The 26,488-nt window shown below is 49.7% G+C and overlaps 1 protein-coding gene across 6 annotated transcripts in view; it reads right to left on the bottom strand.

The window, feature by feature from the left end:
• PLXNA2 (plexin A2) overlaps window positions 1–26,488 on the bottom strand; it is a 452,864-nt gene that overhangs the window by 75,712 nt on the left and 350,664 nt on the right. For all 6 annotated transcript variants that reach the window (XM_065038658.1, XM_065038660.1, XM_065038659.1 and 3 more), the window contains one exon: window positions 19,102–19,236. In XM_065038658.1, coding sequence (XP_064894730.1) covers window positions 19,102–19,236 — 135 coding nt within the window. The remainder of the gene's footprint in view (window positions 1–19,101; window positions 19,237–26,488) is intronic.

Raw genomic sequence — 26,488 nt, 5'->3', positions numbered from 1 at the left:
CCATCAACACCGCTATTTCAGCCCTTGTATTTCTGTGCAAGAGCCAAAGCAATCACTGCAATTCACTTAAAACCTGATGCTCGCAGCATCCTTCCACCTCAGAAATTCACTCTACCTTCGCTTGCTGGGGGATGCAGCTGCTCCGCATCCTCCTTTCCACCCAGGGAAGGCAAGATTAACCTGATCAGAGGCCTCCTTCTAATGAAGAGATCATAGATGGATAATTCCTGGGTGCTTGGTGGTATTTACATGCTAATGATGAAAGGCCTCTGGTAAAGGTAATGTCAACAAGAGTCCCTGGTTCTTCCATCCCAGCCATCTGTTTTCTGGGTTCAGGAAAGCCCCAGAGAACAGGTTGCTTGCTGCTACAAAAGCTGCAAAAACATCTTTTCCACCTCCGCCGCCTTGGTTTGCAAACCTTTGATAAATGAAGCATTCTCCATGTGACACAGGAGATGCTGTGCTCGGAGCTGGATGCCCAGCCTAGCAGGAAGATAAACAGAGCACGACTGTCGGCACACCTGCACAGGTGTGTCAAACCACTGATGCTTTGCTGCTCTTAAATACCTTTGCAAAAAAAATCAACCCACCTTCATTCAGCGTCACAACGTATCAGTCAACAAGAAAACCAGAAAATATCTCGTTTCAGAGATACAAGAGGAGCAGCCCGTGGAACGCGTGCGGAGCGAATCGCGAGCCAGAGAACCTGAGCCCAAAGCCAGGTCCTTGCTGTAGTCGTTGGATACATCACCTCGTGTTTTCTGAGCATTAGGAGTGGAATTAAATCCCTCTCAGCTGGGATGCAGCCCCCCGGGGAAAGGCTGCACAGTGGTTACTCTGGCTGAAATATTGCTAAGCTTGGAGGATTCATTAAGTGTGGGAATGGGGGGCGCCATACAGATATAAATTAACTTTCCAGAAAGGCAGCAAACCCCAGGCTTTGTGCTTTCCCACCCCAAACAAGGGGTAAAGCAGGGAAGTGAAGAGGGAGGAATGCACAGAGCTCTTCCCATAGCTCAGGGGATGGATGACCTTTCCAATATTATACCTGTATAAATCTTATTTAATTGAAATAATTAAAAAAAATAAATGAAAGCTAAATCATTCCCTGCAGCAGATTTACATTGAAAACAAAGTCTGTTCAGACAGCGGTTGGTTTACACAACAGGCATTTAACATTCCTTTCCTAACTACTAGGGTGACTCCTGACCAGCTAACCACAAGATGAGTGATGGGAGCCCTGTAAGCCAAAGGCAACTCGCCAAGACGCAGGCAAAAGAAACAGCGCCAGTCCAGTGTGTACTTTGAACACACCATTAGAGGTTTTGGTGGATCACAAGTCACAACGTGGTGGTTTTCACCCATCAAACCTTCCCCACAATATTCACATCCTTTGGGATGCGACTTCATTTTTAGTGCCACCACTGAGTTGGCGCTTTCAACGCCCACCGGGAACCTGGGTAAACTAACTAAGGGCCTCCCGTTATCTGAAATAAAAGCTGGAATGGCTTTTTGTAGCCAGAGAAGGTTGGGCAAAGAGTTTAGCTTTTATCTTTACCTGCTTTTCCTTGGGCTGCTGTTTTGCTGCATGGGAGAAGCAGAATCAAAGAGCAGCTCTGGGGCGATAGCATTGCTTTGACGAGAGGCAGAGGTGATATAAGCTCAGAGCTTTATACATAAACTCCAGAATTGCTACATTAATGCTCCCAGTGCTGCAATGCTAAGTCACTTGTCCCTAGAAGCCACATCAGCTCCTGCCGTAAACAGTTACTTTGACATCAGCTTCTCACTGTCCGGATACAGCACTCAAAACAGTGGCGTTTTGGGCAAATAATGCCACGAAACTATTTCTGCTCCATCAGAGCCTGAGGAACTTCTGCATATATTTCCATAAATTTCCCAGGCGTCAGCACAGCAACGAGCGGACAGACTGCGAGGGGGACCCTGTGACTGCTGCTGAGGCGACCGACACATCGGCTCTGGAAAGGCTTGGACCAAAATCACAAAATAAACCGGCTTGCATGAAAATCAGTAGCTCTGTGTTTCCGTTGAGGCTGGAAATCAGGGGGAAGGTCCCCCCAGCTACTGAAACGTGCAACGGGTTGCCCCAGGAGGCTGAAAGTAGATGGCATTGAATAGACTTGCAGAAGATCGATTCTTCAAGGGCCAACTTGGGAATGTCTAAAATCTGTGAGGGTGCACCCAGAGCTGGGGGGTAGGTGACCTGCTTGCTGAGCACAGGGAACTGCCACAGCGGGTCTTATTGCCATAGGAGAGGAGGCTGCTGGCATTTCTAGGCAAAATTTAGTCCCTGGTGTGATGTTTTTCAGCTGCAAACCCCCAATGGGAGGCAAACCCCCAGCTGTGTGCTGCTGGAAGGGGATCTCCCCTCCTTCCCACTGGGAGCCTGAAGCAGAGCAGCTGCTCCAAGGGCATTTCTCTGCAGGGCGGCTGGCAAGGGACAGGGTTAATAGCCCCGCTCCATGTGTGACATCTCTTCCCTCCGAGTGCTTCTAATTACCAGGCTAAAGAAAGAGGGGCAGCCGGCAGCATCAGCCAGACCCCGACCCCATCGATCTCAGCCCGTTGGTCAAGGGAAGGGCTTCACCCCCATGTTGAGGCTGTGGTCCCCAGCTTCTCCCATTCCACCTGCACACAGAGCGAGCTAATCAAGGCCAAAGCCACCCTGGATAAAAAAAAACCCCAAAACGGGAGCATCAGCAAGTCCCTTCTTCCAGCAGCTTTGGGGGGCCATGAATAAATAATGCTGCTAGTGAAAAGCTGCCTGCGCAGCCCCGGCGCGGTGGAGGGAGCAGACCGATGACTCTATTTCTGATGCACCGGCAGCCTGACAATTGGCAAATGAACCTCTGCAGTTATCTGTTTCCCCTCTTTATTCTTTTCTCATAAAAACTGGCAGGAACAGGGGTAGGAAAGAGATGCTGGCGGCAGCTGTGTTCAGTATGAAAAATGAGCAGCATATGTATGGGAGGCAGCTGGAGCCCAGCGCTCGCTGCAGAGCAGGGACCCCACGGCTCCCTGTCACACTGGTTATTGCCCTCTCTCCCTGTGCTTAACCCTTGCCGTGCTCCGCTGCTGCACGTACCGTGATGGAGCAAATCAGCCAAACCCGCCGGGTCCTGAGCCCGCACCTGACGGTCACCAACACCCGGTGTCCCCAAATGGCAGCACGTTCCCTGCATTTCTGGCATGCCCGGGAGCTTTCGGAGAAACTGTAGCCCTGCAGGAATGGACAACATGTGTATGTGCGAAATAAGAGACCACAGCTGCACCCAGAAGCAGATGAAACATTATCCTCCGTTTACAGATGAGGGACTAGAGCTGAGACACGATGGGGCACAGCACCAGGGCTGCAGCCTGTGCGCCCCTTCCTGGGGCTCTGCCGCTCTTCCTCCTGAGCCTGCTTGGCTAAAAGCTCCCTATGCAGACAAGGTCTGCAGCAATTTGCCCAAAAACGCTTGGCGGACCCTGTGTCGGGGCCAGTGTCCCAATGCCACCCCCTTCCTGCCTGTCATGGAGGTAGAACTGGAGCTCCATGTGGCTTGTCCCCATCCCTGCCCGCTGAGCGTCCCCCCTCTAGCTCCTGGCCACTTGCCACCCCTGGCACGCACAGGGACACCGAGGCCACATTTTGTTTACCCTCCTCGCTCAGGAGAAAGCCCAGGGCTGCACGGGGGGACGTGTCTCGCCACCCACCTTGAAAAGGGATCCCACGTGGCCAACTGGCCGCGGCACAGCAGGGTGGGCAACCCCGCATCTGCCCGCTCCGAACAGACTCGCAGGCTGTGCTCCGCGACAATGACGCCTTTGTTCCCGGCTCTGGCACGTCCGAGGGTGTCAGTGACACTGAAAAGCTTTGACTGGCCCTTTCTGTTTGTTTTCTTGGCACACGCAAGTATCATTTCAATAGCCCAACTTCGGCTCTGCCCTGCACCTCGCGTGTGACCGACATTATTATTCAACAGCGGCTTTGCCCAGAGAATGAGCACAAAATTACGGCTTCCAGCCCCTCCAATGTCCTCTTACCTCTCTGCCCGCTTTCCCAGGAAAGCATCCTGCATCCCAAGACTAAGAGGGCTGTGGGGCTCATCCCTTGGACCCCCACGTCCCCCGGGATGTTGCCTTTCCAAGGGGACAGGGCACTTTGGGGGTGCCAGTATGACCACCCCATACCCTGCTCGGCTCTTCTTGCAGCCGGTCCCAAAGCTCTGCTTGCAACTCGAACAACCCTCGATTCCCTGTTTTGTGAACCATTTCAGGGTTCTTCAAATTATTTCAATACCGCATTAAACCTAGGAGGAAAGTCACAGGCATGACCGGTTTGTGTAATTTTATAGAGCCTTGAAAATCCAAAGCATCTGAATGCCCTAAGTAGCTCTAAAGGTCACAGAGTTGTATCATTACTGTTTTCACAGCCTGACCGTGGTCCTGCTACTCTTTTGCTCCAGGAACGCTGCCATGGTCTCCATGGCTTTTTAGTAACTATTGCTCTCTAACTACATTATGCTGTCCTTGCCAGTCAATTTTCTGCTACTCCATCACTTTCCCATTTGTATATCATCACATACGGCTGTCAAAAATATAATTTAGGAACCTGACCACCAGTGTGAGAAATGAACCCTCCTAAGTATATCCCAAACTCTCTAATTCCAAAAGAAAATGAGCTTTAAGCCCTTTCCCCCAAAGAAGAAAACCACTGTCCCATGGCAGCTGTAGCACGCCAGCCCTGTTATCACACACAGGCACAGCAGAGAGGGGGGTCACCAGAAATAACAGCTCAGGAGACAAAACAGCGAAGCTTCAGGGGCCAAATCAAATTGAAGGAAAACAAAGAGCTGGGGAAACGCATCGTTGCTCGCTCCATGCAAATGGCACCACATTTGCTCCCACCAGGACCTGGGCACAGTGGGTACCGCTGCATCCCAACCACCATGGGACCAGGATTGGCTGGGGGTTAAAATATTGTCTGCCTCGAAGCCTCATGACAACACCCATGGACTATCCTAATTTACTACTCTGAACAGAGCATTTTTCCATTGGGATGCACATAGAGAAGCCAGCTAACCTTGCCCATGCTCAGTTGCTGGTAACCCTGGGTGTCTCTCTCTATGATAAGGCACTGAGCTCACTCTCTCAAGGCCCTGAACTAACAGTTTAGACTTGAAGAGCAAAACGTCCCTCCTTCCCTCTGCAAACACACACACACTTCTGGTAGTGTGGTCCACACCATTAATTAGCTGTTTCATCACAGCACTAACACTAGGGCTCTCAAGATGCATTCTCGCTGAGTATGAAGGGCACCCAGAAACTGGGAGTAACCCCTCCTTTTGTAATGAGTTACAAGAAAACGTGCCGTTATTATAAAACATTTACTGCTGTACAGCACTCATCTTTTCCTCCTGAAACAGAAGGTGTCGCCAAGGAACTTAAAGTCCATTGCGAACACCACCAGACACAGTCGTGGCTGTGGCTTCCATTCTTTGGTGGCTTTGCCACTGTCACCGAGTCTGTCCCCTTCCCTTGACTCATAAGACTCTCTGAAAGAGACCTGTCGACATAGGATAGAAACAGGCTGCTATGGAGCGAGGATTCATTTGTGGTGGTTTTCACTAAGAGCTACAGTTGCTCTCATTTCGTTCAGCATCCTTGGCAGCAGTGGGACAAATTCGCTGCTGGTGTAATACTCAAATTCATTTCAATAGATTTATGCTGAGACTAAATTCGGCCCCACATATTTTACTCCTAAGCTTAGTAATCAGCAGTGGAAATAATTTGCTGTTGGCTGCTCTGATGTCGCCATATTTTCCGCATATCGAAATGACAAAGACACCAGGCCCTCAAAGTCCGATTGAAGAATAATTGGAAATCCAAAGTGGCGCTAAACGTTATTTTCTAAATAAAATGCATTCAATTACAGAACACGAGGCTCTAACGCATTAGAAAAGATTAGTTAGAGTAGGAAAAAAGAAGTATTCAAGCCTTCAGAGATTTCATTATATGCACAGGATACCCTCTGTTCTTTGGGACAGGAGATAAAGCAAATGCAAAACACAGCAAATATTTCCAGCAGCCTGTGCTGTCCCAGAAGGGTCAGGATGCTGCTGCACAACTGGATTTTCATCTCAACTGTTGCACATAGTGCCTGCCAAGAGCTCTATGTTTTCCCCCTTCCATGACAGGCAGGCACAGCTGATTTTGCTTCCACCAGCGCCTTTTGTTACAAAAGCAAATTTCCCAGCTTGTTTTCAAACGCAGACAGTTTGTTCCAATAAACCAAGTGCACATTTGTCAGTACTCTACAGCAAGGCACCTGGCAGCCCTGTGCCACAGGACGGGAATTCTCCAGCAGTTCCCTCGGTGCTGCCCAACGCTGGGATGTCCCCGTCACTGGGCTTGGCCGGAGCTTTGCTCTCAGCAGCAAAAGCCAATAGACACTTGGAGGGTGTGCAGCAAATTCTGAGCAAGGTCTAGACTGAGACATGGAGGGGAAAAATCTCCCCTGGGTCTGTATGCATTAGGCAAGGTGGGTGAGAAAAACAAATAATAGATGAAACAAGAAAAAGTAGAAAACAGAGCAATAAACCTTCCAGTAGAGAGATGCTGCAATGGGAAGAGATGGCGCTGAAAAGTGATGGGCTGGAACACGAGGGATTAGCGATCTCTGCAGGTACGAGCCCTGGATGTCAGGGTCTCCAAATCGCCCCCAAAACCTGCAGAGGAGGAACAAACCCGTGCAAACGGCCTGGAGCTGGAAGCCAGAGTCTCCGTTGCGAGGTGTCTGCCATGTCTGTGTTTTAACAAGAGCAATAACGCAGCAGATGTGCTCCAAACTTCAGCAAACACCACAATGGCCATCAAGCGAAGGAGGACAAAGACAATCGTATTTCACGCCGTAGGAGCTGGTAAACCCGTGCTCAGAGCAAGAAAGTCGCGGCCAAACAAACATGACCCCGAGTGGGATCTGCAGCTCTGGTAGGCACATTCTCAGCCTACACAAACAGGGAAAGACGAGATGCATTTATCTCAGACACTTCATTTCAACAGCTTTCCTTAACAGCTCTGGCCCCTTGAATTAATACATATTGCCAAGCAAGCTGTGGAGCAGGCTCGCAGTGGGGGACATATAGTTATTTACATGTCTAATCGCCCTTTCCCTAGAAGGATTAAAGACCAGGTGAAGTTTCTTTGCACGCTAGTATTTTATTTTTCCTTTTTAAAAGAGTTGATAATTGTCACTTGAAATCATTCAGCTGCAGATGCAACAAATTCCTGACCTGCGGCTGATCTCAAATGACCACGATGACATCTCGACTCCACCGATAAATACACCCTCGCGGTGGGGGAGAGGGGAGAACAGTCTACACGTAACCGAAGATGGATTTATTCCAGCCTTTGCTATAAGGCTGAAGGCTAGGAAGCCAAATCCCTCTCTCCCAGGGTTTCATTAGCTGGGAATGGCTTTCTAACGAGATTTACACAATCTAGCCTGGAGCCTACACATTTTGCTCTGCACCCAGAGACAATAACAACGGGGAGCTAAGGAGACGCCTTCTTTTTCTCTGGTCACCCATAATTCAAGACTGTTACCCTGCTGCCACCGATGTGATTACACAGAGTGCAAAAATAAAATCAAAACCTGCCCTTCTATAGCATTAAGACTCCAATTTCAACTGACCCAAGCCAGGAAAATTTATAGTTATGGGGACCACATTCAGTCCATTAGGAAAGGATAGGAAATTGCCAGCTGGGGTCTAAATGACTTTCTCACCTCGCCTTCCACCAGCCAGGAGCCCAGTTGGGGGGAGCAGCATCACTCCTGTACAGACACCCTGCAGACACCAGAGAAGGGGACCAGGGTGGGTATTTCGGGGGGGTTGTGGCAGGTGGAACTGTGTTCCCCAACCCCACTGCACCCCTGGAAGGCCACGGAGAGCCCTAAGCTGACCATTCCCTTACACGCTTCGACGGATTGAGGTTCTTCGCATCCTCTGCTGCAGCAAACGCACACCCCGAGCCTGAATCCAGACCCCCTCGAAATCATGCAGCCGCCCTACAGCTTCCTCCAGCACCCTGCTGGGACGAGGTGACAAGGACCAAGCTGTGCCTCAGGCCACCAGCCGGGCCACACAAACTGAAAGCAAAGACCTAAACTAGAACACTCTTTGACTAACGACTGGAGTTTGCACGCTCCTCTCTGCAGCGGCAGGGATGCTGTTTCTGGCACGGTTTCTCCAATAACGCTGTTCTAGTGTGGTCAGCTCTTTTTGGATGGAAGGATTTGAAACAAATGCTTTTTGTGGGCAGGTCTGTCGGCTCACACGAAGGCCCAGCGACACGAGAAGGAGTTGTTTTTTAACACCCATCCTCCCTTCTGAGTCCTCCCCTAAATAAAAAAGACCTTATCATCATGTTCTTATGGAGATATTATTAGCACACAAGACACTGACAGTTGCCTGCCTGTGAGTCACTTCTTAAAGGGATGGGGAAAAGCCTGCACCAAAGGCGGCTTGTTAGGAGACAGTGAACATATCAGTCATGAGCCGTAGTGCTAAATACCAGCCTTATCGCAGCAGATTAGATGGGAGATGCTCATGTCTGGAGCTCATGTCCTGTGCAGCTGGGTGGACCAGGGAATGACAGTGACACAGGGCACCTGCAAGCGAAGCAGGTGGCAGCAGGGCAAGCGGAGAGCCCTTACCCAATTCTGCCTTGAATGGCAGTTGACTTTGGTCATTTTGGTTTTGATTTCTATCACTGTAGTGCTCTGGAGTCCACAGCATTGACCAGAATCATTAAGGGTGTCACTAACAAAGCAAAAGGCATGTCCCTGCTTCCAACAGTCAGAGAATCATTTTGGTTGAAAGAGACTCTCGACATCATTGAGTCAACCATTCCCCACCCCTGGCACTGCCCCATGTCCTGAGAACCTCATGTCGGTCTGTCCAGCCCTCCAGGGATGGCGACTCCAGCACTGCCCTGGGCAGCCTGTTCCAATGCCCCACAGCCCTTTGGGGAAGAAATTGTTCCCAAATCCAACCTCAACCTCCCCTGGCGCAACTTGAGGCCGTTTCCTCTGCTCCTGGCGCTTGTTCCTGGGGAGCAGAGCCCGATCCCCCCTGGCTCCAAGCTCCTTTCAGGCAGTTCAGAGATCAGAAGGTCTCCCCTCAGCTCCTGTTCTCCAGGCTGAACCCTGTTTTGGGTCACCATGACCCCCAGGCTGATGCAGCTCAGATCCCACCAGCACCTGCGTCCATCTCAGCTGCTAAGAAACCCTCCATGCTTGAGTCTTGTTTCTGGGCCCCTGTTCTACTCAAATCTTATTTTTCCCCCTGCTGGTATGTGACTCCAAATGGGTCTTTTAATTAAATTATTTGAACGCATCTCTGATGCCTTGACAACCTAATCTGGTCTCCTCCAGGTCTTTCACCACCGCATGCAGGAGAGCAGCAGGCACCATCCCGCCCACGTGGCGCAATCGCTCCAGCTCTGTGAGCACTCAACTCAATTTCTGTTTGAAAGGAAACATGAATACTAATTAAACAGCCATAAGGGCACAGAGCAGATAAATATGTGTTGCAAGAGAAACTGGAGAGACACACTCTGAAGTGCAGCCAGGGAGGGGAGGAGGCGATGTGTCATTGTGTTTGGTGGCACAACTTCAGAACAGCGCCCATCGCTTCGAATGCTCCTATAACCAACCAAACCCGATGTTGTGAACGTGCTGGACTTTCCTTATTGCCTTAAAACCTTCCTCCTCCTCCAGCGTGACATCCACAGCTGCCTTGACTTCAGTAATACACAAGCAGAACAACATTTTGCTCCGTCAAAGGCCGGGGACAGCGGCATTTCCATGCCAGCTTCCAGCACGCTCCAACACACCCGTGCCAACTCCTCTGCAACTGAGCAGCCCTCTGGGCTGCAATCAGCAGACTGGAAGGATAACGATCATCTGAAGCACAATCTTTTCCTGCCACATCTTGGATTTAAAAAACAAAAAGCCTCAATTTTTTTTTGTCTATCAGCAAAAGGCGAGCAGTCAGGGTAGGAAGGCTGGATTATACAGAACAGCCCTGGCTCCCTTTCTGCTCAGCCCTTTGCAAACGCAGCAGAAACCTCCTGGTTCAGCCCCTGCTCAGGTTAATTTTAAGCACAAAATACTCTGCCTGGCTTTGTCTGCATAGACAAGGAGCAGGTGAAATCGGTGACGCTGTTCTGCACCTACTGCAGAAGGGCAGAGCTGCAGAGATGCTCTGCATGACACAGGCACATCGAGGCAGAAACACCAACATCCCACCTGAGTTTTGGGTTTTTTTTGCCATCAGAACCAGCATGTTGGCCCTGCCAGAGCTCAAGAAGGTTTGGAGCAAAAAGTTCCCCATCTGAGAAGAAAAAAAGCGAACAAACCAACCCAGAATGTATTAATATTCACAGGTGACTTTGCAAACTATGTGTCACTGCAAACCACAACTGGCGCCTTATCTTTGTGGCACTATGGAGCACCAAGCCGAACAGTGATGAAGTGAAGAATGGTTCTTTGTTACAGGACTAAGGATCTGGGAGGTTTCAGCTCAGCCTCTCTGATTTCCTATGTGTGTGACTTAGAGAGCTCACGTAGCATCTCTACGCTTCAATTCCTCAGCTAAAAAGTGATATTACTGCTCCGTCTCGTAGGGCTTTGGGGAGGATAAATCTGTTTAGCGGCGAGCAAAACGTTCACAGGCTGGTGGTGTTTGCTGCAAAGCAGCCGGTGGAAATTAGGCAGCCGTGATAACCGACAGGCAGGTAAGCACAGAGGAAAAAGAAACAGGGAAAACAACAAGCTCCCCGTGCAAGGAACACTTTCTAAGCTTGATTACGGTAAAAATGACTTATGTTACACCCGCACATGAAACCTTCAGGACTGCTATTTCCCCTCTCACGAACACTGAGCTCCTCTGCAAACTTGGCAGGGAAAAGTCTCCAGCACAGCGCTGGGCACGCAGGGGGGAGAGCGGAGTGTTTAGTCTGCTGGGCACATTCCTGCACCCTGCTAAAATAAATACAAGATTATTAACGGAGCTCCTTTTCCTCACCAGCACCGGCCAGAAACACCCGAGTTATCAAGTGGCTCCCAAGGGAGGGAGCTGGAGGGACCCCTGGGGCTCGAGGGGTTTCTTGGGGCGCAGGATTTGCGTTTGGGATGCTCAGCTTGCCTGTGGTCCAAAAGCAGCCCAGGTTTCCAATCCCTCTGTCTTCATACCCGCGATCTGACACGCTCAAGGAAACCTCCAACATTTTGGCCACAGCAAAGTTTTAACAGGGGAAACATTTTGCTGGGGAAAGAGAAAACAAGTGCAAAGCCCACAAAAAGTTGGTTTTCTGCTTTGCGACCAGCCTTGACTATATTTAGTCCCAGCTTGCAACACCATTACAACCAGTTCCCCTGAGGCACATCCTTCATTTTCCACTTATCTGCAATCTGCAGGAAGTTTTTCTGTACTTTTCTAATAGTTCGGTGGGAATTTGGCTTTAAAGCGGAATACTTGTTTGCATTAAAGCTGTGCCAGTGGGGCTGGCCTAAGGGAACCCCTGGCAAAGTGCAATTCAGAGCTTTGGGCTGGGACTTAGACTGGATTTTTCAGCCCCGCTCATCTCAAAATGATCACAGGAATCTGTGTTTGTAGCTGTATTTTCCTCAACTGACCTGAAACGAAGCAAATTAAAGACAAAACACAGTCCAGCCGATCTTGCAGAACTTTGAGGGGAAAAGGAGCAAATACACATTGTCTGCGCTTCCTGCAAACTTCATAATAATAAAGCGATACTCTCCACCGTGTCCCTTTTTCCATTTCACCCTTCATTGGATCATTTTATGCATCTATTCCCGCTGCTAATTCAAACTAATTAAAGTATAAAACAGAATAATTTGCGCCATTTCAGCGCTCCCCTTGCCATATTGTGAGTTATGTTTCTTCTTTGCCGGCGCCCGGCGTGAACAATCCCCCTCCTCACCGGCTCAACCGTCACCAAATCCATTCGCTGACAAGACAAACTACTACAGCAGTGAAGGCAAAGTTAAGGAGACCTGTGTCTGTCTGTCCGTCCGTCCAAACGCGCAAATCCTGCAGCAAACCCAAAGCTCTCCCTGCATTGCTCCAACTCAGCCATGAACATCAGCATCATCAAGGGGGATGCAACAGGAGCCCCAGCTCCATAAACCCACTATGGGGGGGTGGTATTAAACCTGGAGGGACATTGAACCACGCTGCAGCTATCGAGGATGTCACCTGTCCCCTTCCAAACACCCGTGTGCTGAGAAGGAGGGTGCGTGCGTGTGTACGTGCACCTAAGGGAAATTCTGGAAGTATTTCAGGACTGCGGTCGCTCGCCTGAAAATTAAACAATAGGTTGGTGGAAAAGGAGGAATTGGAAAGGGAAGCGAACACATGGGAACCTGTGGCTGCGACTGGCAGGGGAGAAAATAACCCCAAAAGAACCCCAAACAAACACAAAAGCAACAAAGCATAACAAACCAACTCTGAAAGCAAACTTTGCGAGCACTTCCAAGAAACAACCACATGAGCCATGTCTAAAATATATCGCATTTAGAAAAAAACAAAACCCACCCAATACAATGTCAAATTTTTACACTGGGGCATATTTTTGTTTCCCCACTTCTTTCAGGAAAGTTCATTTTCCAAGCATTTGTTACCCCGAAGACTTCTGTGCTTAACTCCGCACCCTCAAGTGCTTGAGCATGTTGTACGTGCGACAAACAGGCTGGAAATGGGACAGCGTGCTGGGTTTGGCTTTGTTTTTTTGGTCAATGGATGTGAATGAACACATCCTCCTTGTCAGGTAGATATAGCTAATGATCTCAGCCAAGTTTTTAGCTGGATTTCTTGATTATTCCTAATTGACTACAGGGAGGAGAGTGGAGCAGATCACAGGATTCTGGACGTGTCTGGTGGGATTCAGCTGAGCCATTTTCCCTCCCAGTGGTTCCAGCTTTGCTGAGATTACATCCAGCTAACTGGCTGTTCAACTAGCAGATAATGTAGTTAAAAATTTAATCAGTTCATTTTTTTCACTCTTGATGACTCCAGACCCTTTTATCCACATCTCTTGCATTTTTTATTGTGTTTTCTCAGTTCTTTTCAGGACACCATCAGTATTTACAGCCTCGCTACTCCAGAATTGATGGACTTCTTTGTTTTGCTCAGCCCTCCCTCCGATTCCAACCTCTTTTAAATCATCCGCCTGCCTCCCTCTCCATCAGCATCCAGAACGTTCAGCCCAAAATAAAGCAGTTTTCACAGGACTTAAACATCTCGGGGTTACAGGACTGGGAGCCGCGCAACAAATTATCCCCAGAGACTCCTGCAGATCCGCAGCTCCTGACACGGGGGCATTTGCAAAGCAAATATTTCACAGCTAACACAGACAAAAAAGACAGTTTCTTTACCTAAAGCCACGATGATGTATGTGCAAGAGGGAGCTGGGGGGAACTTCACTCGGTGGAAAAGCAACAGGAGCCAGGAGCAGGAGTGAGATGCTCGTAACCAGGTCAATACTGGTCATACTGGTCCCCAGTGCTGATGCGCGCACAGTAATGATGCTTAGAGCGCTGCTCCTTGCTGGTTAAGACATAAAGCTGCGATAAAGTGGCTGCAGACAGATAAAACAGCACCTTCCACCTCTTTTATTCAAATAACCTTCAAGATTCCCCCAGCAGTGAGTGTTGGTCCCCACCCCTGCCCAGGGACTGTCACTTACAGCAGCAGCTCTGCCATCCTCCCCACACACAGGGGGAATCTTTAGGGACTGGAATCTTTAGGGACAAGCATTAATCCTCACTGCCTCCCACCAAGCTCTGCTCATAACCCTCTGCATAGGGTCTCTGAACTACAGCTACCAGGTATAAAAATATCATGTCAGCCACGAGAAATCTCTCAGGTGCTCGCTTAAAAAACAAGATAAAGTCAGCCTGCACCCTCTAAACCCTCCTGGCCTTCCCCTAAGGCAACGTTACCCTGCAAAGGGCACGGAGAGGCTCAGCATCATCTCTGGAGACATCCCAGGCCAGGCTGGATGGGGCTCTGAGCAACCTGAGCTGGTGAAGATGTCCCTGCTCATGGCAGAGCTTGGACCACATAAGCTTTGAAGGCCCCTTCCGATCCTAACTATGGTATGATTCTATGATCACACAGGGCTCAGCATCACGCAGGCAAACCGACCGCGGAGCATTCGGTACCCACTAGATGAGCAGAGGATTCCTCAAGCGCATCTCCTGCTACAGAGGTCCATGGCCTTTGGAGCTCTGCCATGCTAATTGATGTTATCTGCATTTCACTGGGTGATTATAGGTTATTATTTCTACCACGGGAATGGCGAGGTTCACGGTCACGGAGCAGGAAACCGCTCTGTTACAGACCGTATAAAACCAGAATGAAATCATCCCCCTGTGGCAGAATTAACCACCCAAGTAACTATGGATGAGCTGCGCGCAGCGCTGTTTCTGAGGCAATGAAATGTGCAAGGAATTTTGGAGGATGCTTATGGAACATGAATTTTGCATTTGCAGCATCCTGGCCCAGGTACCTCATTAGGAAGGTGCTGCTTCACCCATCAGGGAGCAGACCCGCAGCGCACGACCTCGGCGCTTCATCAACCTGTTTTACATGATTAGCACAAACAAGAGATAGATCATTAGCTGGAAAAAAGATATTGGAAAATAATGAAGGAAAAGATACATAGGGAAGAGAGAATGGGAGGATGGGGAGTGCCTGCCCTGAGTTCTGGTTCTTCTATAACTTCTATAACTACCTGAAGGGCAGTTCTAGCCAGGTGGGGATTGGTCTCTTCTCCCAGGCAGTCAGCAATAGGACAAGGGGCCATGGGCTTCAACTCTGCCAGGGGAAAATTAGGCTGGAGATCAGAAAGCAATTCTTTGCAGAGAGAGTGGTCAGGTATTGGAATGGCTGCCCAGGGAGGTGCTGGACTCACCGGCCCTGGAGGTTTTTAAACTGAGACTGGACATGGCACTCAGTGCCATGATCTAGTAAACGGACTGGAGTTGGACCAAGGGTTGGACTGGATGATCTCTGAGGTCTTTTCCAACCCAGTCCATTCTGTGATTCTGCTCCTGCACCCTCTGCATTTGGGCAGGGAACAGATCTGTTGGGCCACGTCTCTCTTGACTAGCGCAGCGATTCTCCTTCCAACAAGCCCTGTGGTATAATGATCACGCCGTTTTAAATTCCGTCTTTATAGCCCTTGATTAGGCGGTGAAATCTTTTGGAGCCGCCGATCCCTTGTCCCGCCGTGCGTTTGATGGCGCCTCCGCTCACTCCCAGATTAAAAATAACAACTTTTTCCTCTTCTAGCAAGAGCTGCTGCTGCTTACATAATCTCCGTGCCGGAGGATGCCCAACACTTCTGCTGCTGAAGGTGGACGTGGGAGCGGAGTCAAACCTGCTGCATTTCAAACCAGCGCCGCAACAGTTTGGACTCGCACAGGGAGCAGATACAGCCACTAAAAAATGGGGTGCAGCCCTGGAGTCATAAACCTTCTCTCGTCCTACAGGGCTTATTTAATTCAAATGCACCGAGCTTTCGTACATTAAAAAACCCTACCATGATGCACAGACAATTAACGCTTCGGGATTGAATTATAAAGCTACTTTTTCTTTATATAACCAGCATTTTTCCTGTAAATGTCAGTTCTTTCTCTCTGGAAGCAAGAAATTGGAGAAGCTTTTCTGCACATTCTGCTGTTGATGTGGGCTCCATGACAGACTCGCTATTAAACGGGAAGATTTTTAATCTGGGGGCACTTGGTGACCCCAAGATACTCACCGCCGGTTTTGCCATTAACATTAACAAAGTGGCTGACGCGCACATCTCGACAGCAACGCTACCGATTCCACTGCGATATTTTATTTGGCGCATGATTTTCCCTCCCTCCCCTTATAGAAACTACTAATTGAATTTGTTTGCCTGTGAAAAACAAGAGGCAGCTCACGCTGGGCACCAGCTGAGAAGAAGCCACGCAGTGCAAGTCCTCTCGCCACGTCTGTGCCGCTGCCCCCCAACATCCATCACCCCCAGCACCAACTATTATTTAACCAGAGGGCATGTTCCAGCTCTGTCGATGCCTGGCAGTCCCAGTCCCGCTGCTATTCCCATCCTGGCACCCCACGTATCTCTGCTAACGCAACACGGCTCCATCTATCTCCACGGCATCCAAGCCTTGCTCAGCTTGTGGGCAGAAATGCTGTTTGCTTTGCTAGAGCGATGCTGAGAAATGAATCCCTGCTTTAAATAGTCCGCACCAGAATCGTTTCTCGTGCTGTAAGAGCTATTTGAAACCAGGTGCGGTGGGAAAAGAGCTTGTAAAAGCTTCTAATAAGCACTCTTGAATCATGTGGTTAAAGAACTCAAAATAAGCGGCTGGGAGCAAAGTTTCTTTATCCTTCTCTCCCCCGGACTGGGCTGCGCAACTGTTGCTTCTGTGCTTTGTGGGAGTGAAATCAAATGTCAAATATTCTGCTTTGGAAGAAGCTGGCAGCAAAACATGAAAGGCTCCTGGAGAGCTCCAAAGGACTGCGGAGAAATTGGAGCGAGATGCAGACGGGGCTGGGACTGGAGCCAGGGGAGCGGGGAAGGGCTGCGCCTGCAACCACAACTCCAGATTTATGGATAAAGAAACTACTTCCCCCAAGGCGTTTTCAGCATAAAGCTGATCCTAGCTGCTGCTAGCACAGAAGGGAAGACGGGCTTCGTACCGAAATGTGATATCCGCTCTTTGTTGGGAAGCATCCACACATTTATTGTGCGGAATCGCAGCCCAACGCAAGAGCATCGCGTCCCAGCGCTGCTCTGTACCCAACACCACAGCCACAGCAGCTCAGGACCTGCAACCCATCAGTATGGGGGAGCACATTTCTTAGCTGAATTCCATTTGAAAAAACCTCCATTTTTTGAAATACATGTTTTGACATAGCCATGTATCCTGTTTGTTTCTCAGCGGATATTTAAAATCCCAGACTCTAGCCAGCCCTCCCCCAGTACGTTAACATGCAGCAGATCAACACGAAGAACAGCTGCTCTCTGTGTCATTTTACTGTGGCACAATTTCATTTTGCTGCAGATTTCCAGACTTCAGAAGGCATTTTTACCGCATGTCCTCGGTAATTCCGAGGGCACTTCCCACCACTCACAGTCTCACACCTCTGACTCTGGTGGGCCTTTCCCCTTCTCTGGGTACTGACCCCTTTTCAATCATCTCCTTTATATAGCGCTCAGGCAAAAAAAGTATATATATATATATATATATATATATTCTCCCCTCCACTTCGCTGAACTATCACATTGCCAGGATTAGGGCGGTGGGGTCACAGCAGTTGACAAAATCCATATGTAACAGCACAGCGGGACTTTTGGACCCAAAGCACACATCTCTGCAAGGGCAAAAGGCAAATCCTACAGCGAGACCAGCAAGAAACAAGGGACCTCGTCCCCCCATTCCTGGAGTCACCCCCAAGCCAAGAGCTTTGCCAGAGCTGTGGCTGGAAATGGAGCTGAGGTTCCAGGAATATTCTATTCTTTGCTAATTCTCTTCACATCTTTTTGTCTCACAATTAAGCAAATTAGTGCTTTGATGAATATTAAGATGCTCTTGCCTCATAAAAGATGAGTTGGAGGCATTCCCACTGGATTTTCCTGCTAAGGAAAACAGCTCCTCAAGTGTTTGAGATACACGCTGGATCGTTTCCCACCTGGCGAGAGCACGAGGAGCACGTGGCTCCCGGAGATAAATGACCACAGCATTACCATTTTAATAAAATAATTCAAAGTTTGTATAGATCCTCATCATTACCATCCAATCCAAGCCCAAGCCAGAATGGGATCCTAAATCTGTGGCTGCTCACGGCAGTTTCTGTCACTGGGTTGCTGTAACAAGTATATAACGCCTTCTTTAACCACAGGGATTCATCGAGTTAAATCTTTTAGCAGGGAGAAGACTTTGCACTTTTCTGAAGTATTTATTCCCTGGCTTTAAATAGCTTTATAACCAAGCTAAGTATTTGCCAATTTATTTTGTTTTGCTACAGGTTTTGCCGGTTTTGGGAGGAGCCGCTGGCTCTGGTACCTCTGTGCAGAGCATCCCTCGGAGCAGGTGGGAGGGAGGACAGGTTTACCAGCAGATGTAGAAAGCTGTTAGTGACCAGAGGGTTAACTCGGCACGGAACAATTTAATAGCATCCAGACATCTTCAGATGCAACCCTTCTGCTGCCTCCACCACCCACAAGGCACCAGCTCTATTAATCTGAATTACACAGTCGTGAGTAATAGCCAATAAAATGCTCAACGGAGTCAGTGAACCCAGAAGTCTGGCTTAATGGTGGAGACTTTGTGTGTTTTCTTGTCTCAAGAGGAGAACAGAAGGTCCCAGATTGTTTACGTTGTGCTGGCTCCCCTAAAAACAGACTCCTGTGGGCTGTCGGCTGTAAATTCCCATCATAATCACGCTGGTTGTGTTTTTGTGGTCCCAGGTGGGCATCACGTCCAGGACAGCGGCAGATCTGGCATGGGAAGGGTTGGCACGGCACAGACATGACTTGCACAGCACCCACCTGCACCACGCTCAGTCCCAGCTCTGCACCAGCATCGCTCGCTCGCAACCGCTTCAAATACACCGGGAAATAAACAAAGCCATTGTAAAGGATGCTCAGGCAAAACTACGCAAAACCACAGTCTGCCAGCCTCACTGCAGAGAGGAAATCCATACATTTCGTGGCTCGGAATCTCGTTATCAGGTTCAGAGCCCTATACCATGTTTCCCCCGCACCAGCTCAGCTCAGTCTCCAGCACCTGCAGACAAGAAGAACTGGGCACAGCTCTCTCCTCTTTGAACTGATGACAATCTCAGATCAGAGGCAGATAAGACCGAGTTTCTGCTGGTGCTCCTTCCACCCGGACCCATCTGCGTGCCACGGGGCTCAGCACACAACCCGAGCTCCGTGTGGCCCAACAACACGCTCCTCATGGAAGGAACCATGGAACCGTTTTGGTGGGAAGAGACCCAGATGCCTCACCTGTCGCTCCGACATGACGTACAGATACTTCTGATCGATGGAGAAAGCCATGTCTCGAAGGACTGGGCTCCCGTCCTTGAAAACCGTCACCATTTCATACTGAATTCCACCATGGGGAGGACCATCTGCTCGGATCTGGAAGAAGCACAAACGGTTTACAGGTGATTTCATAGCAGCCAAATTTCGATTCTATTTTGGGGGTGTGTGGGGGGGTGATGGGAGGATGACAAGGTAGGAAAAGGAATCTAATTCAAAATCTCAGCTTGCAACCTGGCGACAAAGCAAAGAGCTGGCAACGTGCACATACAGGAGTGAAAGCAAAGGCTCCTCCTCCACTGAACTTGATGTGATTTCCCCAGTCGATGAGAAATAATGAGAAAGTTTTGGGGTTGCACGGGGAGCACACAGACTGTCAGTGCGCTACGACTGACCACGGGCATCTGAGAGCAACAAAGACTCTAAACTTTTTAGATTCTCCCCAAAATAAGCCTGAAAGACCACAAGACTCCACAGACAAAGCCAAGTTACAGAAGAGACTTTTCTTTTTTCTCCAGGCGCATAAAGAATAAGACTCGGACAATCTCCATCACCTCTTGCTGCTACAGAAACCTCCTATAATAACGTATATCTGCTTAAAAATGTGGAGATTCTGCTCCCACCCTATTCCTTTCAATTTTGCAGGATTCAGCAAACTAATTCAGAACTAGCACAGCGGCCACATGGCCTGTGTGGTTTGATGGGTTCCCAGTATCCATCCACCCACCCAAAACCACCTCCCGGCTCCTTCACAAAACCTGCCCAAGCTGTGACAAACCCCATCCCTGCCAGGAGCGGCTGCTGCCAAGGATACTCTTCCAAAAGTTAATAATTTATGGCCTTGAGGGCTGCGCGAGGGGAAGGGAGGAGGATAAACAAACAATTTACATTGTCTCTCCTACCAGGATTTGCATGTTTGAATAGCCGCTTGATTGCGACATGGTGTCGACACGGCTGAAAACACCGGCAGCTGCCAGGCGGGCGAGCCGGGGGCTCCGGCGACGCTGCGCGACGGGGCCGGGAATGCGCTCGGCACGTGAGTGAACCGGAGCACGTGCGAGGAGAGGGATGCACAAGGGACTTGCCCATCCCTGGAAACACCTCTTATCACCAAGATACCATCTGCCGCAGCCTCGTGCCGAGCTGTCCTGCCGCATCCCGTTTTGCTGCTCGATTACTCCCTGCCTGCCTGCAGTACGGAGGAAGAGGCACGAGGAGACAGCTTTGGACAAGTCTAAACCATCAGAGGATGCAGGATGGAGCAGCAGAGAGGGGCCTCTATTTTATTTCTGGTTCATGTCCCCAGGAAGCAAGAGATCAGGTTGTTAAGCATTGTAAGATTTATCTAAGAAATGAGCCACCCCAGCTGGAAATACAACGATGTCTTCACACTCATAGAGAAGAGATGCTTCCCCGCACCCTCCTCCAGATAAATCCTCTTCTGGGAAAGAGCCCTGATGCCTCCTGCCATGTAAAGACATGTTGGGTACACAAACACATTTGTTTTCTGGATTTCTCTCTTTTCTCCTTGCCTTCTGAGTTTTTAGCGATATAAAAGAACACGGGGTTTCAATCTGAGTGGTCTGGTTTAACAATCACGGCCAGATGCAGGGAGCCTCTGGCAAGATTCCGCAGGCAGCCCAAACCTGCCTCGAAAACCCTGAACTGTCAGAGAGGAATATTAAATGGAAAAAACACAGAAGGTCAAACCCTGCTTTAGTTACACTGGTGCGAATCGGGATACTTCATTTCCTTCATGAAACACTGAGAACTAGAGGCAGGTTGAGACCACTATCTTGCTGGGTGTTGCAAAGCCAAGTGGCCTGTGCATGCGGTGCTGCCAGTTTCTGCACCACGGACAGAGGGACGAGGCTGCAAAATCACCGGAGGAATAAACAGCAGGAACGCTGGGCTTGTCAGGGACACACAGCCGCCTCCATGCAAACACCTGATTAATGGCCAAACGGGAATGGAAACACCGGACATGAAGGATCAGCAGCCTTTGTGAAAAACAACTGTTTTTCAGAGTTCCCTCGGGGCACCGGCAGCTCGTTAAATTGAGCTTCTTTCTAGTAATGAGGTCAGACAGGGCTAATAAAGAGAGATACCGCTGGACAAGCCTTGCGCAGCCCAATTCCAACTGGGAATTTTGGCTGTGGGCTGGAGACAGCACCATGTGCATGATGGCTCCCCCGGCCCCACAAGGGTTTGGGGCTGTCCCTGGCGGGGGTGTCACCCTGCATGGGGTGCTGGGGGTGCCTGCGCCCACCTGCCTCCTCCATGGGCAGGAGGAGCAGCCTGGGGTCTCCCCCCGAGCCTGTCAAGGTGAGATGGTTCTGTGTTACCCCACAGGACAGGAGAGCAGAGCCCGCTGCTCTCCCACCCCACATATCCCACAGCCCCGCGCCCGAGATGCACCCACTGACGAAAGGATGCTCCACTGCATCTCTGCCTGAGGGTCTGGTTTCCATGACAACAAATGATGATGTCAGACAAGAAAAATGATGATTCCAGCAAACGCGGAAGAAGAAAGGCATCATCTCCACAGCAGGAAGCTTCTTGTTGATGTTTGGAGACACAAATAATTCCTCTGCCTAACTTACGGGTGCCCTTCCAGTGCCAAACAACTACTGACCCACGGCTAGAACCATGGAGCGGTACCAACCCTACAAGCCCAGATTCATCCGCAAGCCCAGGCTGAGAAGGGATGAGCAGGATGAGCCTGGGCTGCTGGTGCTCCTGTTTCTTTATGTCCTCCCAACTCTATCAGGTTTTCTTCCTTCACAACACCACGATGGGGCACAGGAAGGATTTAGGAGAAAGACACGGAGGGAAGCGGTGCAGGTTGGAATAGGTTGGAGGGCAGTGAAACAGGGAGCGGGGACATATAGGGAGAAGCACATGGGTGCAATGGAAACCGGAGGTGTCCAGCAGCAGGGATGTGTTCGGCCACCTGAGACTGGGAGGAGAGATCGCAGGCTTGCACGCTCAGTGTGAATCAGAGAAGTCATTTGGGACAAAACCAGCGCTTTCCTCAATCACTCTTGATGTATGTTTACCAATATGGCTTGAAAAGTGCCTAATGACATAATCTGCAAATCCAAATATCATCCTCAGCTCAAAGGACGCCGGGCCAGCAAAACGCCCCACGTGATGGAACAAAATGCTGCTCAATTCAGGGAACCGCAGCCCTTCAAAGGCACTGCACAGATTTATGTGTCTAATTCCCCCACAATACAGGCTGCAGGCATAAGCTCTGCATTATCTTAAGAGATTAGCAAAATACCATACTGTGTCATGTATAAGTTGCAGTACAGAACCCGTGGCGATAAGTGTACAAACCATTCAAGGATCTAATATGACGTGAAGCTCCAACATACCTATTGTACTAAAGTTTCTGTTGGGTATTTTGCCCAGCCTGTACCAGAGCTAAGATACATCTGGATACCCTTCCAGTTGCCCCTAGCAGGCTCCCATTAGAAGACATTGAATCTCTTCGTAGGGACTTTCCATGATTAAATTACCTGTCTGATTTTATTACGAGTGTTTCGATGAGGCTGACTCATGATGCAATGTCTGGTGCCAGAAAAAACAGTTGAATAAGCCCATGCATGAAGGGTCTGATTCCTCACCCCAGATCCTAGATGCTAGATCCTAGATCCCAGATCCCACTAACCCATTAAGAACTGCAGCTTCTCCCCAGGCACCTGATGGGAGATGGGTCACAACGCACCTCACTTTTGGCTGCGCCCCTCCAAGTGAAATGGCCCATAGAGGCACAGGATGGGCTCCTGAAATGATGCTCTTGGTCAGGAGGTGCAAAGCATTGGCTGAATTTTCTTACCTTTGCGTGTAACGGTGACAAAATAAAAAGCCCAGTCAACCCTGGAGCCTGAAGACTGCTCCTCTCATGCTAGTATTTCTGGCCCTTCGGGGTGAATACTATCAAATAACATTGCATCTGTGTGTCAAATGGATGTTTAGAGTAGGACTGTACCCGCTCTGGGAAAGCGCACTGGAGCGTTACCGCATCCGCTGCCTGCAAGAGAAACCCAAGACAAGGAGCAGCCATTGCTGCCGAGGTTCATCTTTGCAGAATTGCCACGTTCTCACCATTTCTGTCTGCACATCTCAGCTCTTGGGGCACCTCCCATTAAAGCTGCCCATAAAGCTCTGGGATGGATTTCTTGCTTCAGCGCTGGAAATTCAGCAGAATGACTGTTACCGGCAGCAGGCTGCTAAATTGTACTGGAGCACAATAAAGTTTAAATAGCCTTTCCCCGCCTCTTTCTGTCCATGGTTCTGTGGGGTTCTTCCTACCTAGACTCACCAATGCAAAAGCTCCCCCAAAGACAGGACAAGATAAATAAATATCAGCCCAGATTTTCTGTGTGTGCCTCTGCCAAGCAGCCTCTGCAGAAAGGATTTGCTTTTGCTAATCCAGTTTAATTAAACTGGGCTATTCTACATTCACACCAGACTACAAGAGATGCACGGGGTGACCTGCCACTTTGGCTGTCCCCCTCGCAAACCCCCTTTCTCACAGCACCATCTTACAGCGTTACCCACGCTGGCGTCTGCCTCTGACAGCCAGAGAGAAAAAAAACAGCACAGCGATCTTTAGGAGAGGAGAATCAAGAATAGAAATTGCAAATCTCTAGACAAGAAGTTCCCAAGAGCTCTTCAGACCCTACAAGAAATTCTTCTGGGAGTAAAGTACTCCTTGGCCTCCCCTGGAGCATTGCTAACATCAGCTAGCTCTTGGAGCTCTGGTAGCAAGGTCGGAGCTGTTTGCAGGTCATTAATAAACCCCAGGGAAGCCGAGTGGTTTGCTGAGGATCCTACAGCCAGTCCAGAGCAGATGTAGGACCTGAATTTGCTGCTGCAGATGCCGGGGCCCCGCATGAACCCCTAAATTGCATCTCTCCCCACATCCCCATCCACAGAGGGCAGCCCTGGCCCTGGAGAACCGGCTTTCCCTGCAGGCAGAACACCTGGACCGTGATTCAGCTCCCTGCTCTTGTGGGGGAAGCCTCCCTCTTGAAATTAAAGTGAAACACTAATCCCATTAAGCATCTTTCCTTTAAACCACAGATGTGTCTGTGAGGAAGTTAATGACAACCTTTACATGCGCATTGAACTCAAATCAGCATATCCAATTAACTTCATTACCTGGAGGCTCCCTCATATCCCAGGCTCCTCCTCGCCTGTCACATTTTCTTCATGCATTTTTCCCAAATTCGGATAGAACACATGTGTCATGGTGGGTATCAGCTGTATTTCACCCCAAAGATAGCAGGGGGAAGCCTCGATAGATGAGTTCACTCCAGAAAGTCACGATGCTGTCAGGCTGAGCGGCTCGGAGCAAACAGCTCCTCGAGACCAAACGATCTGGTCTCTGAGGATGGAGAAAATCCATCCTTTCCAGAATTACACTGTCTGACTAAACATTAAATACACTCACTAATCCCCACTGGGGTTGCCTGTACAAAACTCTACAGGAAAAATCAGTTAGGTGAGAGCTTGTGGCAGCGAGTCCTGTTAGCACCCAGGTGCTGCATTGCAGCCGAGGGGGGGTTTAAGTGCTGCCTACCAGTACAATGACTATTCCTTACATTTCTGCAGACTTACATCTTTAGTTTATAGAGGGGGCTAGGACAGGGCGGCTGCAGCCACCAGAGCGATGGGCAGCAGATCCGGCTGGGAAGGGACTGAACTGGTGGGACCGGTGACAAGCAAGCCCGGTGGCATCACACTGGCATCTCATCTCACGCCTCCCCTGGACACTGCTTGAAGGCTCAATTTCAAGAGATAATAATGAGCTGGCGCTTTTGTGCAAGGACCCTGCTCTCCTCACACAGGCAAAGACCTGGTGTTCAAATCCACTGTTGCTTTTGAACTTCAAAGAGACACAAAAGCCCCGTCCAAACAAACCCAGCCTTGCATCCCAGCTTCTCCCTCCTGCTGCTGGGCACAATGCAGATAAAGCATCAAGGCAGCGCAAAGCCAAGACCACCTTCTCTGCTCATGTTTTCAGAGTCCTTATCCCCTTTTTTGGAGGCATCTTCCTCCTCCATCCCCCCCCGTACCTAAAGGAAGCTCCAGGTGTGAGCAGGCAGACCTCTGTCCCTGTCTCGCTCGGTTCTCGCCTTTCCCAATGGATTAAATTGGTGGCACCCTCTACTCAGACAATCCCTCGTTTCCAGGACCTGCAAACACCGCTGACATCTGAGTTTTATACCTACAGAAGGGGACGGGGCAGAGGAAAAGCAAATGCTGTGCCACAGGTCTGGGGAGCAGGTTCCAGCCTGAGCTTATTCTAATCAGGCTTCCTGACCTGAACTATTTAGAGATCTGAAGTTTCTGCAAATTCAACACTCATGTCAAAAATGTCTCTGTGTATGTGTCTTTCACACCCACATGTGTTTCCCCATCTCTTCTGCTTGGGAAATGTTAGCTAAGCGTTCAAAGTCACAACCTGGGAATCCGCAGCTCCCCAGAGGAATGAGTCAGAGGAACAACTGGGCTAATTGGGGCAGAGCACAGAGAATCCCCCGGGGTCCAGGCAGCTCCGCAGGGACCGGGGGGCTCGTAGTCTGCACGGGCACCCAAAGATGCTACTAAGCACAAAAACGTCAACCCAGCAAACAAAAACGCCAACACAAATTAAGTCTCAATTCCCGCATCTCCAGTGCTAAGGGGGGAGAATTGTTCCTCCTTCCCAGCCCTGTGCGACACGAGGGCTGCGAGCTTGCCCACAATCAGCACGTGCAACTAAACCAGAGAGACCTGAACGTCTGCAATCTTACCATTTCATAGGGTTTGAACCCATCTACAGGGAAGACAAGATAGGTTTAAAAAACAAACAAAAATGCGACATTCCTTCCGTGCTAAAGCTCGAGGCAGCATCACCAGCCTGTCGTACCAAATGTCTCTGCTATTTCAGCGACCCCACGTGTCCCCGGCTAATGTCAACCAGGGGCGATGCCGAGGTCCAGGGAGAGCACCCAGCAGGGCCGGACACTCAGATCTGCTCCCCCTAACACAGTCCGTCCCATTTGCGGGTGGAAAGAGAAGCCCTGGAGACAGATCCCCTCCTGTTTCTCTGCTGGTTTCTGGGGTGAAAGAAGCCAATTTGCTGGGTTGAAGCTGCAGCTCAGACATCCTAACGGGTACCAGCGCAAAACCTCAAGAGAAGATTGTCACTGAAGCTGTTCTCTTTTTCTGCTAAACCTTTATTTCCTTCTTCCATCCTTCTGGAAAGCTGATCCTCCAAGATAAAACAGGGAGGATGGAACAGAGGCACCATGCAGAGACTAATCAGCAGCCCCCGTGTCTTTAATTTATTACT

This window comes from Columba livia, chromosome 22 (assembly GCF_036013475.1).
Source record: "Columba livia isolate bColLiv1 breed racing homer chromosome 22, bColLiv1.pat.W.v2, whole genome shotgun sequence".
Lineage (NCBI taxonomy): Eukaryota > Metazoa > Chordata > Aves > Columbiformes > Columbidae > Columba > Columba livia.
The sequence above is the reverse complement of the archived record's forward strand: the minus strand, read 5'-3'. Positions and strand labels throughout refer to the sequence as shown.